Source organism: Pelodiscus sinensis, chromosome 17, assembly GCF_049634645.1.
Source record: "Pelodiscus sinensis isolate JC-2024 chromosome 17, ASM4963464v1, whole genome shotgun sequence".
Taxonomy (NCBI): Eukaryota; Metazoa; Chordata; order Testudines; family Trionychidae; genus Pelodiscus; species Pelodiscus sinensis.
Window position 1 is genome coordinate 32,172,009 of NC_134727.1, and position 14,758 is coordinate 32,186,766.

The following is a 14,758-nucleotide window of genomic DNA, read 5'->3' on the forward strand; positions in this document are numbered from 1 at the left end:
AGAAAAAACTGGACATTTATATTTTCTCAATTTGTTTCCCAAACAGAAAGCTCAAATACTGGACTGTCCAGTTCAAAACCGGACACCTGGCAACCCTCAGAACAGGAAGGTACAGGACCAAAAGTCTGACAGAAAACTTTTTTTAAGCTGCTCTTCCATTTCAGTAGAGCTGGAAGCAACTTTATAGTGAAGATTCATTGGCCAACTATTAGGGAATGCTTTCTACTTCAACGAGCATCTCAACTAAAAACTACATCTTTCAAAGCTTCTTGCACTACAAGGCACATTAGAGCTAAACAATACTGCAATAACCAAGAAGAAAACTCATTACAATGTTAGAATCCTCCAGACACTAGTCCAGAACTGCTCCCCCCACAACTAGCCTGCTACAGGTCTCATCAAAACAGAACTTCCATTCTTCCCCCAGTAATGTGAAGTAGCAGCTGGGATAGAGGTGGAAAGTCTCAAAGTCAGATCTATCTGTGGGGAAGTCTAAAGGAGATGTAGCTGGGGAGCTGTCAACATTAAAACCAATCTTAGGAACTACACATCCTCAGCTGTGGGGAACCTACTCCAAAGGAGCTCCAAAGTGTGCAAGAGGAAGCCCTTCTTATCAAGCTCCACAGTTGGAGGGAAGCCTGTTCTAGATAGTGCAGTCTTTGCAGGAACTCTGCACCCCAGCACCTGCTGCCTTCTTCACAGTTTGGTACCTTTAAGACAAAGTTCCCTGGCCAAGTACATATGGCACAACAAGGCACTTGTATAGCAGTTTCACAAAAGGGAGAATCGTGATTACTTGAATGGCCACATAACTATAAAGTACACTTGGGCCTTCAATTAGTCAACCAAGTCTTGAAAAATGCAAGACTCTACAACAGAAAGCAGAGATACCACAAAAATAATTGTTGTTGTAACAGTTTTTTCCAATTTGCACCAATATACACACCTAACAAAAGAAAGTGCTTTTGATGAAGAGTCTAATGTTTCTGGATCACCCAAGAAACGCTGGCTTTGTCCAAAATCCAAACTACGATGCGACACCACCGGATGACAGTCCTCCAAAGGATGATTATTCATTCTTCCAGCTTGCGGGGAAAGCTGAGCTTCTCCAGATTCACTGTCCTCCTGCCAAGATTTAAAGGCAGGAAATGGCTCTACAAAATACAAACAAAAACACAAAAATGGCACTAGTCTATTAAAAGAGTAATAAAACAAACAGTGTCAAAAGGAAAAATAAATGTGTATCCAATGCTTAATCTTGTATGCTATAAACAATGTGCCACACACAAAGTAAATAAATATACTGAAATACATTAGAAAGCTACAAATTCTGTCAGGTATTTCAAAGTATGTCTAATGAATATGCATTTGTTTCGCACAAATGAACAGCATATTCATGCATTATTTCTAGCCGTAAGCAACTTGAAGACTATAGAAGCATGCATTTTCAGCAAGAGTTGCAGTAATGGATGGATTTCCAGCGTGCTTGACCAATTTATTTACATAGTTATTCTCTTGACACTTGAATAGTAAAATGTACACGTGTCAATTAGTTTAGGAGCAACGTCTAGCTGTTTAGTCTTGTCTGGGATTTTTTTTAAGATTCTGGTTTCTTAAACCTACCTCTACTATAATGTAGTTTTTTTTGGGGGGGGGGGATATTTTTTAGGGATTAGGCAACTCCAATCTTTTCCACATGTTGGCCTGCAGTCACAATTCAACACTACTCCTGAAACTATAATGTGCAGGCAAAAATGTTTTTGTTTTTGAAAAACCAGGAGCTGAACAAAAAGAAATTACGTATGTCAAGCTCCATTAGAAGCAAGGAAACAATCTGTTGGGAGACTGCCTTTAAGCAGCTGATTACAAAACAATACAGAATCTTTAAAAGATTTAAGTCAGTTAAAACCTTAACAAATCAGTGGATAGTGTCTTTTAAAATTCTCAATTTTTTTCTTGCTATATATTGTTGAAACAAGCAAATTTTGTCCCGCAGTTTGCTTATATTTCTGAAAAATAATTCATTTCTTTTCAAAAGGTAACAGAATCTGTATTTTCCAGTGAAAGTCTGGAATTTGAAAACAGAGTTCAAAGTGTGCAGAATGACAATAAACCCACAATGTCACATTTAAAAATAACCCTTGAACCTGCTTCCCATTGAAAAAGAAATTAATAGAAGTTTGTAAGTCAACTGTTTAAGCAAGAGTATAAGATACAAAAAGGGAAGCTTTTTCATTTGAAGATGAGAATTGTCCCAAGATTGGGGACAGCAGGTGAAGGGCTAGTTAGAAAGCAAACCATAACCATCAAAAAGGCAGATAACGGAACATATGGTTAACCATACTTACCCTCCCCTTCTCTCTGTAGATGCATTGTTTTGAAATCAATGAGGGGGAAAGTGATAGGGCATGACGCTAATAAAATGAAAAAGAATGGCAAAAATACTAAAGTGAACACACAGCACAGTCAGAACAAAACCATACATCACATGTAAAGCAGGAAGATACAGTACCATGGGAAAGCATTCCCGCTGCTCAATGACTCATTTTGGGCCAGGTCCTGAGCGCTCTCAACTCCCAGTAACTTCAATGGCAGTTAAGGGTTCTCAGCACTTGCCAGATGAGGCTGTTAATTGGAAGGCTTTACAAAGTTTTAACGAAAGAAAATCATTGACTGCAGTTCAAATAAAAACCCACATGCATCTCCACATGTTAACAAAAATCACATTCAAAACACAGCTTTGGTTCACAACTTGTAAGTAATGGAGATCAGGGATCTTTAATACACACAGGACAAACACGACAAGCTTCTTCTTTCCCCACCGAGAAAATTAAACGATTTGTCTCCCCGAGTGTTTTTTTCCCCACCATTAGACGAGCCAGCTTAGATGAGGTAAGAATCAGACTGGTCACAGACCTGTCAAGATTCTGCCACCAGATTATTATAATGAAAATGAATCCCCATCTTGCAAACAGTTGCACTAATGAAGACTTCTGCATTCTTAGAACCTGCACTCATTGGCTCACACAGATAGCCAAAAAGTACTGCACCAGCATAACTGCTTGGAAGACAGGGGCTATGTCTAGACAGACTGCAGAACTTTTCCGGGATTCCGGAGGTATCCCGGAAAAGCTCTGCCGCATCCAAGGAACACTGTTCCAAAAAAGGGGACGTGTTCTTTCGGCATCCCTGTATTCCTCTTGGCGAGAGAAATAACAGATGTTCCGAAAGAGGAGTTGTGTTCTGGAATTTTGGCCCCATGTAGACAGGTCAAATTTTGGAAAAATCTTATTTCGGAAAAAAAGCAGAAAAAAGAAATGCAAATTGCAGTTCACAATTCGCATATCTTTTTCTGACTTCTCAGCAGCCTAGACAGCCTGGGATCCTAATGATAACTGTAAACAGGACTGAAGAACATCCAAACCTAGAACACTACAGCAACAAAATAAAGGAAATTGTCTTCCATACAATACCATCCTGAGTTTACAACCCCAAACATGTGGACATACCTTTCTTTTAAAACAATTTACACGACTGATCATAAATTAGCTTAAGAATTGGATATATGAAATCAAGATTATTCTATATGTTGAGAACTCATGAAAACAAAGAAAAATGAAAACTACATAGGTCTGTTAATATATAGCAGAACAGATTAAAACTGACAGTGTGCACCAGAATATAAATACCGGTAAGCAACTGTGAGTGAAAACATGTAAAATACGTGTCTTTATCTATGAATAAGCCATAATGGTCAAATCTGGATGCTTAACTTTGAGCAAAGATCTAAAACTTGGCTTCATGGTCTTCAGCATCCTCAGTTACTCCTGTATCAAATGTTATGCCCTCCAACAATGAAATTATATTAGCACCCAAGAGCATAAATGGGCAACTAATCCAAATATATAAATAGAACAAACAGTTCAATTTAGCTCATGGGAGGTATGAAGGGAAATGTGTGGATTCATGCAGGAAGTTGTTGTGGAGACCAATAATTTGCAAATAATATGCATGGGTAAAATAATCATCAAGTAGGTGACAAACTACAACAGCAATTTTCTCAAATGATTATCATGGTTTGATCTTCAGAGTATAATTTTATATATTGAGATGTGCTGGATCTGCTTGATGTGTCACTAAGGAGACGTCTACACAGTAGTGTTATTTTGGAATAACTGACTTTAATCCAAAATAATATATAGTCTGCGTCTACACTGCAAGCAGTTATTTTGATATTATGTCAAAATAATGTTGAGTTGGAGGACTTCTTACTCCGACTCCTGTAACCTTCATTTTATGAGTAAGGGAAGTCAGAGGAAGAATGCTCTCAGACTTCCTGCTGTATAGACAGCACCAAAAGCCGAAATAAGGTATTCCGACTTAAGCTACATAACTGACGTAGCTTAAGTTGGGTAGCCTATTTCAGCTTTAGCCCTGCTGTGAAGATGTGCCATAAGATTTAAGTCTTGTTTCTCTATGACAAGGGAAGGAACAGCCTTCCGTCTTGGAAGTATGAAATCTATCAAAGATGATCTGGCAACACTTGTGGTTTCAATCTTGGCAAGGGGAGGAGGAAGTGGCTGTGTGCACTGACACTCCCCTCCTCCAGCTAGGGAAGTGGCAGTGCACGAAACACTTGTCTGGAAGCTTTTCCCATTGCTTGCATAGCAGTGGAGGGCAGTGCCTAGGAGCACTGAGAGACACGGAGTCACATGTCCCGGGAGTTGGGTGCCAGGTAAGCGCCCCACTCCCACGTCCTCAGCACACTCCTGCACCCTCCCTCAAAGATAGACTTTGTTTACCCTTCATTATAGCAAACACCGATGGTCTGGAAAATTTCATAATCTCGTATCACCTATTTCCCAAAATTGCTGGATTAAAGAAGATCAAGTGTATACAGATTGCACTAGTTTGTAAAAAGGTCTATTCTATTCTTTATTTTAAAAACCAAAAGAGTAAAGTAAAAGGACTCTGATCATACTATTATTGATGACAGTGAACACTAACTTTCCTCATATTTCAATTCCATTTAGCCTAGGTATAAGTGGTTTGATAAAAAAATATGCATCATCATAACAAAAATAGATTAGACCCAACTAGGAATGTGAAAGGTTAACCAGTAAGCACGTGACTCCATTTCTCCAGACGCTCCTAGGCACTGCCCTCCACTGCTATGCAAGCAATGGGAAAAGCTTTCAGACAAGTGTTTCATTGCACTGCTACATCCCTAGCTGGGAGGAGGGGAGTGTCAGTGCACACAGCCACTTCCTCCTCCCCCTGCCAGGATTCAAACCACAAGTGTTGCCAGACCATCTTTGATAGATTTCAAACTTCCAAGACGGAAGGCTGCTCCTTCCCTCGTTTCTCTATGACATGCTTACTAGCCCCCCCCCCCCCCCCGAAACTAATCATTTAACCAGTTACACATCACAGTAACCAGTTCAGTTCATTAAATGGTATTTTACATCCCTGGATCCTACTTAATACAAATATTTCAAAAGGTGATGCAGGAAAAAATTATGGTTTGGAGTTTTTGCATTTATGATGTATACAGAAAGCCTTAAATGTTAATTCCCCATCCCATTTGGTTGGAATTAAGAACTTAAGTTAAAAATGTAGGTCTTGTTTATCGTGTAATACTATAAAGAACTGGTAGGATCATGATTACAGAGAAATCTAATTGAGAGAAGAAATTATATTTTTCATACATTTTAAAGTACTTTTGTTAACCCCAACAAAACCCAAACTTCTGAACGTTTGGAAGAAAAAGTTTCTTTTAAACAGTCTAATATCTTTCTTTCAGCTGAAACCTGAAAATTTCTCAATATACAATTTTAAGTTTTCCAATGGAACAGACAAGACAATAACTTGACATTCCTAATATTTCTAAAGCCAAAAAAAGGTTTTTTTTTATTTTCAGGTCTAATCAGATGTAAATTGAGTAGACAGTATTTAATAATTTAATTTTAAAATGCAATATAAACATAAAAATATTTACTCTTGCCTTAAATCACTATTACGGAATGATGCACATTAAGTTAAAAAAAGTCATTCACAAGAAATTACTTTGCTAGCATTGTAACAGAAGATCAAAGCAAAGATTTCAAAGGAACCGCAGGAATTTACATGCCAGGGTTTTGAGACACCTAAAATCCCTTAGGAGACTTAGAATATCCCTAGTCTAAACACAGTGGTTTACTGCTTGGTTGGTTTTTTGTTTCTTTTAAAAAAAAAAATTCAAGCTATTTTTTCCCCCATTTCAATATCTAAGTCTTTTTTCCCCCCTTAACTGGGCAGTAGACTGGCTCTTGCTTCGGCAGTTTGAAGTCCTATACATGATAATAAACATTTCCAGTGTAAATATGTATTCTTCAGAAAAAACTGAAGAAAAAGCAAGCATGAGCAGATAGCTAGCCTCTAAATAATTAAAATATTCTACTTATAGAGTTGTGAATTCACCATAGTTAATTCAAGAGATTAATGCAAAACAAATTAACTAGATTTGTTAGATATCCTCTGGAATGGTGGTTGAAGCATTAAGGGACATATAAATGTTTAGCATATCTGGCATGTAAATACCTTGCAATGGTGCTTACAACAGAGCCATGTGAATGCCTCTTGTCACTGTCAGGGAACATTGTAAATAAGAAATGGGTAGCATTATCTCCCATAAACATAAACAAACTTGTCAAAGAGTACGTCTACATCGCACGCTTATTTTGAAATAAGCGATTTCAGAAAGAAAATTCCAAAATACCTTACTTGGAAATAGCACATCTACTCTACAGGGAAGTCTCAAAATTAGACCAAGGCAGGCTGCCCTAATGTGAACATGCTTTCTCAATTTTGAGGCCCAGAAGGCACTGGGGAGTAATTACTTTGAATGGCCCTGGAGAAGCTATTTTGAAATAGCAGTAGTGGAGCATTCACACTACTGCTATTTCAGAATAAGAGTTATTCCTTGTGGAATGAGGCATACAGATTTCTAAATAAGACATCTGATATTTCAAAATGATTTTGAAACAGAATTGCTGTGTAGATGCCCACATTGTTATTTCGAAATAACGGCCGTTATTTCAAAATAACTGTGCTGCGTAGACCAGGCCTGGGCAAAATACGGCCCACCAAGCCACCGGATCCGGCCCATGGAGGCAGCGGGAAGCCCCAGGCAGCCTCCCAGCTTGCCCTGCATAGAAATGCAGCTGCAGGGCTCCGTTTCTGTTTTAAAACTGGAGGGGAGACCTTTTAGGAGCCATCCTGCCCCCAGCACATTCCCATTCTGGTTTCTGGCAGAAACTGACCAATGGAAGCGGCGTGTTAGAGTAACAGGCAGCTAAGAAGAATCACGCCCCCTTCTCCTGGGCTCAGTTATTCATGAAGCATATGGCCAGGCAAGCAGGCTTGCTGGCTGGGAATTTTAAGCTCTGCACACAGGCAGGCAGGCTAGTTTGGCAGCTGGCAAATAAGTCTCTAGGCCACAGCCTGCTGCTGACACCCCAGTACTTTCCTGCCCCAACTCTTCCCCCCCCATATCCAAAACCTCTGTCCCCCCCTTACATCCATACACCCTCCCAGATTTGGCACCCCAATCTCCTGCCCCAGATCACAATATTCTCCTACCCTAGGTCACATCCCAAATCCCTGCACCCCAGTCCCCTGCCCTAAGTCACAACTGCCTGCCTCATCCCAACTCCCTCCCAGACTCCAAGCTCCCTCCTGCACCCCCAATCCCTTATCCCAAGCTCCCTTCTGCACCCAACCACACCCATTAATATCATGGAAGAGAGGTCAAGCGGCCCTCGACCACTTTCCAAAATCTTGAAGTGGCCCCCTATCAAAAATGATTGCCCACCCCTGGTGCAGACGTACCCTTAGTGGCTGGCTGAACAAGTAGAAGAACTGAGTGGACTTGTAGGCTTAAACGTTTTACATTTTTAAGGGCAGTTTTATACAAAAATTCTACATTTGTAAGTGACACTTTCACAATTAAGTGATTGCTGTACAATACTTATACCAGGTGTACTGAAAAATACTACTTTTGTATATATTTTTACAGTGCAGATATTTGTAATAAAATATAAAGTGATCACTGGTCACTTTATATGCTGTGTTGCAATTAAAATCTACATATTTGAAAACAGAAAAAAATCCCAACATTTTTATAATAAATGTAAACTGGTATTCTATTAACAGCGTGATGAAGCATGACTGTGTATTTAATCTTACAATTATTCCCAATCAATATTTTACTAGTGTCAGACCTACTTATTATCATGATTTTGAATATTCTGCAAAAAATCAGAATAAAATTACCTTCCCATTTGTCACCATCAGATACATTCTTCAGATCTAGATGTGGTACTTGGATACATGTTGCTTCCTCAAGAACGTTAACACTTCCATCTCCTGATATTTCTGATTCAGTGTTTGCATTCAGGTCACAAATCTTACTACTAGAATCCTGTATTTAAATAAGTTGTACATTTTATTTTCATCATCTGGTAATTAGGCACCAGGAACTAGCAAGTGCCAATCTTAAAATTTGTCATTAATTCTTTGTGTAGCTTAACACCTGTCTACTTCTCTACCTGAAAAATTAACATATTGCCATAAACCTTCTGACTCTTTATAAGAGGAACTAACATTTGTACAGCACTCTGAAAATGTAAAAAACTACCCATTTAAAAAAAGTTAGCCAAACAAAGATGTAATTGTTCATGAAAGATTATTTCACCACTAAAGATCTACATTTACCATCTGATATGATTTTCCATTACCACATGCCACAAAAACGTAAGATAAATTATTAAAATTCTAACCCAAGTTTGCTGACATAGTGGAAAAAACTGTTTGAAAACATCAGTTTAGAAAAATAAGGAAAAAAATGAAAGCAGCAAATTCTTACCAGAAGCAATTGTGAAGACATTTTTTCATTATCATCAACTGATTGACATTCTTGCCTAAAAATAAGAGGTAAACTAGTTATAGATTTTAAAAAGATTGTTAGCTAATAATAAAGGTTAGTTATATTCTGCTCTTCACAGGTAATGAAAACACTACCCTCAATAGATGGAATCAGACATATAGGACACTGGCAAATTATTTAGAGATCTTTATATGGAGGGCTTTTAAAGACCTTCAGAAATCTCATTACTGTTCTTGCAATTTCTGCCAACAAGAGAACAACAAAAGAGAATATTTTGCTGCACTGGTGAAAAAAATTGGGTAGCAAATATTACTGGACTAGAAATATTTTAATTCTTCAGTTTGATCTTCTCCAGCCAACGCTTAAGATATGAGCAGTTAACAACTAAGACAAGTTTGTTTTGAAAATCTTTAAAAAACATCAGCTGTACTTCTGGCTGCACCAATGCTGCCACTGATACCTTTACCCACATCTTTCCTTCCCAAGACAAATGGCTGTGCAAATTTACAGTCAAACAATCCTATTTTTGCCTTAACTCTCTTTTTGAATGAAAAAACAAGTTCTATGAACTCCAGACACCATCACTACAGAAAGTTTTTGTCTGATCTTCCATATTATTATTGTGTTGTGACCAATTACCATAACAAATTCACATTTTAAAAATAATCCACAACTTCCATCTCATATTAGTGAAAATGAAATGCATACCTTTCACTGTTTTCTTCATCAGCTTCTGCATCTTCATTACATGGCTTTAACAATATGCCAGCTGTCTGTGGACAAAAGATTAAGTTGAGACATTTTTCAAATAATATTTTACAAAGTGAAAAATCTTCCTATAATCATTGGGGGAAGGGAGGGGAAGCTTTGTGTGGATCATGAATCAGGTCCAACTGCATGAATGCTTTATATTCAAATAAAGCCAGCAAACCTTTTAAGCAAATAATGAGAGAACATACAGTACACAATACTAGAAGTACAGCAGTAACTTTCCATTCTCAGGGTTTTTTGTTCATCTAGGCTTGTTTAGGATGTGGGCAGCATTATTCACTGGAATGTGCCAAACTTAGAGCAAATTTTGGGTCTGAACATTGTTAAGACCGCAACATTACCTAAGTCTAAGAGATAATTATGTTGGAGGAAGGTTTCTGTTCAGTATGTGTAAAACTAAACATGTCTGATGGACTTTCTAAAAAGAGATTATTAACCCCAGTAACTAAATAAAGCAACAGCAGGGCTATAAAGAGATGGAGAAATCCTGGTAGTTACTATGACACCATCTCAGAAAAGAATGGTAGATGGATACACATTACCATTTGTTTATTAAATCCTAATACAGGTAAGACTGACTGCTCCAGCTTGGAATTCATTGATTTTTTTTTTTTTTTTAATAAGAGTAAATGCTACTACAGTAAACTTCCAATAATCTGGCATCTTTGGGACCCAGGAGGTGCTGAATTATTGGAGATGCTGGAATATCAGGGGGTACTCCGGAAGGGGGGCTGTCAGGAGTCGGGGCGTGGGGTGTCGGCGGGGGAACCCCGCACAGCCGCTTACGACAGGCCAGCTGGGGCTGCAAGCGGCAGCGGCAACTTGGGGAAGTGGCGGGGCAGAGCAGCTGGGGTGCTGCCGGGTTGGTCCCGCAGCACTGCCCTATCACCTGAGCGGCGATGTGGGACCAAGCCAGCAGCACCCCAGCTGCTCTGCCCGTGGCTTCCCCAAGTCTGCCACTGGTCAGTTTCAGCAGCGGACTTGGGAAAGCGGCACAGAGCAGCTCCAATTGTCCGGCTGGCCAGAGCACTTCTGGGTTCCAGTTGGTGCTGGACTATCGGGAGTGCCGGACCACTGGATGCCGGACAATTGGAGTTTTACTGTATTATCAAGTGAAACCAAAACAGATTGCCATAGTAGGCACCCTTTTAAAAAAAGCAAGGGACTCATTTGGGACCATTATTTAGAACAGTTTGAAATATAAAGACACTTAAATTAGCTTAGCATCTGAAACAAAGTTAATGTAGCAGTTCTCAAATCAAATGAAAACTTGCACAAATAGAATGCTACTCAATACACTCAAATAAATACAAATTCATGCACAACAGCCAATTCTGCAAAACAGATTGACTGTATTACATTATTTACATGAATACAGTTTTAACACCAGAATGCTGGTTCCATTTTAGTTCAGGAAGACAATTTCCACCAGTTAAGTTTCCCTTTCAGCTGCATGGCCAAAGCCCCCTAATACACTTGTACCAGTATACCCTAGGAATGTTAAGATGCAGTTAATTGGCTAATCGAGTATTCGATGAATTTTTATCAACCACTTGATTAGTCAATAAGGGAAGGTCACTCACGCCAGGTCCGGAATCTACCCAGACAGCCCAGCTCTTACTACGTTTAAAATGTAGAGCTGCAGCAGAGGTAGGTCCTGGACCTGATGCAAGCCGGGCTGCTTGCCTGGGTGGAGCAGCCCCTGTCCAGAACCAGCCTGGGCTACCATTGACAGGGTTCTCTTTGCGGCTGCAGCCCCTGTCCACAGGGGGCCCCAGCGGACACAGGCTGTTCCCTTGTAGAGGCAGCAACGCGGGGGAGGGGGAAGGGAGGCGCAGGCGGCAGCACCACGGAGACAGTGCTGGGGGGAAACTAGCTTTTAAGAGGCACCTTAGGATACAGAGGCAGCACGGGGAGGGGTAATGCAAGTAGTCGAGCAGTCAACTAGATTAATAGATTAACTGATAAGCCTAGACTTATTGGTTAGTCAACTAGTCAACTACTCGCTTACATCCCTAGTATATACAATTTTTGGCACACAGACAGGTAAGTTTTCACTATAGAGATAAGTTGTCATATAAGCTCTACTGTATACAGTCTTGTAAAGCTGCTTTAGGATAAAAAAATGCCACAGATTTTCAAATGATATTTCCTGTAATAGTGCATTATACTATTATAACCTAAGCCATCACCCTAATGTCTAAAGTTAAAAAAAGCCTTTGCTCCTAGATATATAGAAAACACTTTGAATTAAATAAATAGGCATTGTGCATGCATATTAAAAGGCAAAAATGGCCCAAGGATCTCCACTATGCCAAACAGCAGACACAAAAACCAAAAAAAACCTATGTAAGACGACAGGGGTTTCAACATACTTAGAAAAGTCACGATTCCCCTTCAGGTTCTTAGCATCTGTATTTCAGATACTGCAAGGGAATGTTTACCCTTATAAAAAAAAAAAAGTACAATTCGTTAACCTGCAGTAACTGTTGTCCTTAGAGATGTTGCGGTCATTGCAGATTCTGCTGTTGGTGCACATGCACATCATGTAAGTGAGACCAGATTCTTTTTGTCCATCAGGGCCACAAACAATCCTTGAGCCTCCATGCACTCCTATATCAAGGCATAAAAGGAAAGTGGCATCTGAAACCCCCTTACAAGTCTCTTGCAACTTCTGTGAAGCTGAGGAATCTGAAAAGTGGAAATGGATGGCAGCTCCTGGAATTCATACTGACTACAAAAACTTGAAGACTTACTGTAGGGAAGTGACCATACTTTCTTCCATCAAGTATGTGTCACCGGGGTTCTCACTGTAGGATTCAGGCAAGCAGTAACTTTTAGAGATGGTGGGTACAGATTGTGTTAATCAAATAAAGACTGACGTACTACCTGTTAACAGTTGGCATCTGTCCTGGCTGCCATAGCCAGTGAGTAAAATTTAACAAAATTCACTAGGTTATCCCGCATAGCTTCCTTACAAATCTCTGGAACTGGCATATTTATAAAACTGACTGAGGGGGGGCTACCTCTGGCCTGGTAGAGTGCAGCTTCACATTCAAAGACGTTCATAAGTCAATTAGAAATAGGTGGAAATGCATTGAGAGATGTATTTGGTAAGTTTGAGAAGACCGCTGAGGCCTTTTGACACAGCTGATACTGCCATAAAGAGATATGTAAAAAGCTGGAAGGCCTTGGTTCCGTCTAGATAGTAGAGCAGAGAGCTCTGGAAAAGTCCAGAATGTGAAGTTCTATTCTTCTTGAGAAGAATGAGGTTTTGGGAAGAAAATGAGTAAGGTGACTGACTTGAATGAAATTGTGACTTCTTTGGGAATGAATTTGGGATGTGGTCTCATCAGCACTTTGTCCCTGTGAAATGGAGCATAACACAGTTTAGCTATAATGGCTTAGATCTTGAGGATTCTTCATGAGGATGCAATGACAACTAGGGATGTCCGTATATAGTTGTGTAAATGATTAACTGATAAGCCTGGGTTTATCAGTTAATCCTAATGACCACACACACACACACACGCACATACAAACACAGCCCTCCTTGCTACCTCTGTATCAGCAGTGCAGGGTGCTCCCTAGGAGCAAGGCGAGGAGCGCATTAGCTCCTGGCCCCGCCCCCAGGGACCATAAAATAATTTCCTTTACTTGTATGGTGCACCAATGATACTATATGAAGCAGCACGCAGATCATCCAGTGCAGGGAATGTGTATCCAAGTGCAGTATCTGACCCTGGCTCTGAGGCAAGGCAAGGAAGAAAAATGGGCGGTTGGGTGATATCTGGAATAGATCTGGTAGCATCATGCTATCAGAGAAACTTTTGGCTATCATGGTAACAGTAGCCCTATCTCATCAGCTTTAGGTATTATCCTGGGAAATCAGATAATTTGTGGGAATGCAATGGAGACTATATTCTTTGAAGCACATGATCCTATGGTACCTATGAATTAATGAGAATACTTCTATTTATAAAAAGCTCTCATGAGAATGACCATTGAAGAGGGATTGGTAAGACAATGAGAGAAGAGCATGCTGAGGAACTGGATAGTACAGTGGTCAATGATGATATCCAGCATCCATTTGGTGCTGACAATATATCTGCCCATGCCTGGTGGAATGAGGAAAAAAGGATACCGGGTGGGTGGGTGGCGGTGGGAGGGATGCGTGTGCATGCGCTCACGTGCGATTAATCAGTTTAGAAGAGGAGACGACAATAAAGTTCATGTTTTCCATCTGGCTAATTTTAAAATCTAATTCTACATGTTTTCATTTTTATTCTAGTAGACAACACTTCACTAAACTCTTTATAAAAAGATTTAGTATTAAAACTTAAAAGACAGAATCTGGAGAATCACTATTCTCAAAAATTTCAGTTACTCAAAAAAAAACCCCACCCTGCAATGGCACACAAAAGAGAGAAAATTAAGGGATATAACTTCATAAGATGATAAAAATAAAATCAACTCCTTAAGTGGTTTAAGAGGAAAGTAATTGAACAGCAGTAGTTTTGCATCCTGAGAAGAGAACAGGACATTTCGATATTTGATTACATTAGTAGCAGTGGTTATTTGTACAACAGTAGTGCCGAGGAATTCCAATCAATGGCCAGAGTCCCATTATGCTACAACCTGTGTGAAAATGTAGTAAGAAGAGAGTCTTTTGTACACAGTTAATCTAGATTTATAATGGCAACAGGTGAAGGAATCTCACAGTGAAGAAGGATGGACAAACAAGTTTGTATATTTTTGCATAACTGAGTACTCTGTTTACCATCTAGCCAACCAATATCAGATGGTGGTACTTTTACTTCAGAAGTGTTTATCATTTGAACAGCCTGGCCAAGCTAAGTTTTGCACTGTGCATTCAGCTGTTGTGGTTTTTATAAGCACATCTTTTAATAACACTGTCTGCTCTCATAAGGATAGAAAGGACAGGGAACCCACGTGCCATTAGAAATAAAGCAGCTGGTATGATTTAGGATTATGAGATTGGAAATTTCAAGCCATACATCAGACCATCCTTGATCCACGGCTTTGCATGTGTGTAACTAG

The 14,758-nt window shown here is 39.6% G+C and overlaps 1 protein-coding gene across 4 annotated transcripts in view; it reads right to left on the reverse strand.

The window, feature by feature from the left end:
* FAM13B (family with sequence similarity 13 member B) overlaps positions 1–14,758 on the reverse strand; it is a 103,200-nt gene that overhangs the window by 15,632 nt on the left and 72,810 nt on the right. For 3 of the 4 annotated variants that reach the window (XM_075900463.1, XM_006116003.4, XM_006116004.4), the window contains 5 exons: positions 9,635–9,699; positions 8,906–8,960; positions 8,314–8,461; positions 2,349–2,414; positions 947–1,154 (listed from right to left, as the gene is read on the reverse strand). In XM_075900463.1, coding sequence (XP_075756578.1) covers positions 947–1,154; positions 2,349–2,414; positions 8,314–8,461; positions 8,906–8,960; positions 9,635–9,699 — 542 coding nt within the window. The remainder of the gene's footprint in view (positions 1–946; positions 1,155–2,348; positions 2,415–8,313; positions 8,462–8,905; positions 8,961–9,634; positions 9,700–14,758) is intronic. The other variant, XM_006116005.4, reaches the window with a different exon arrangement.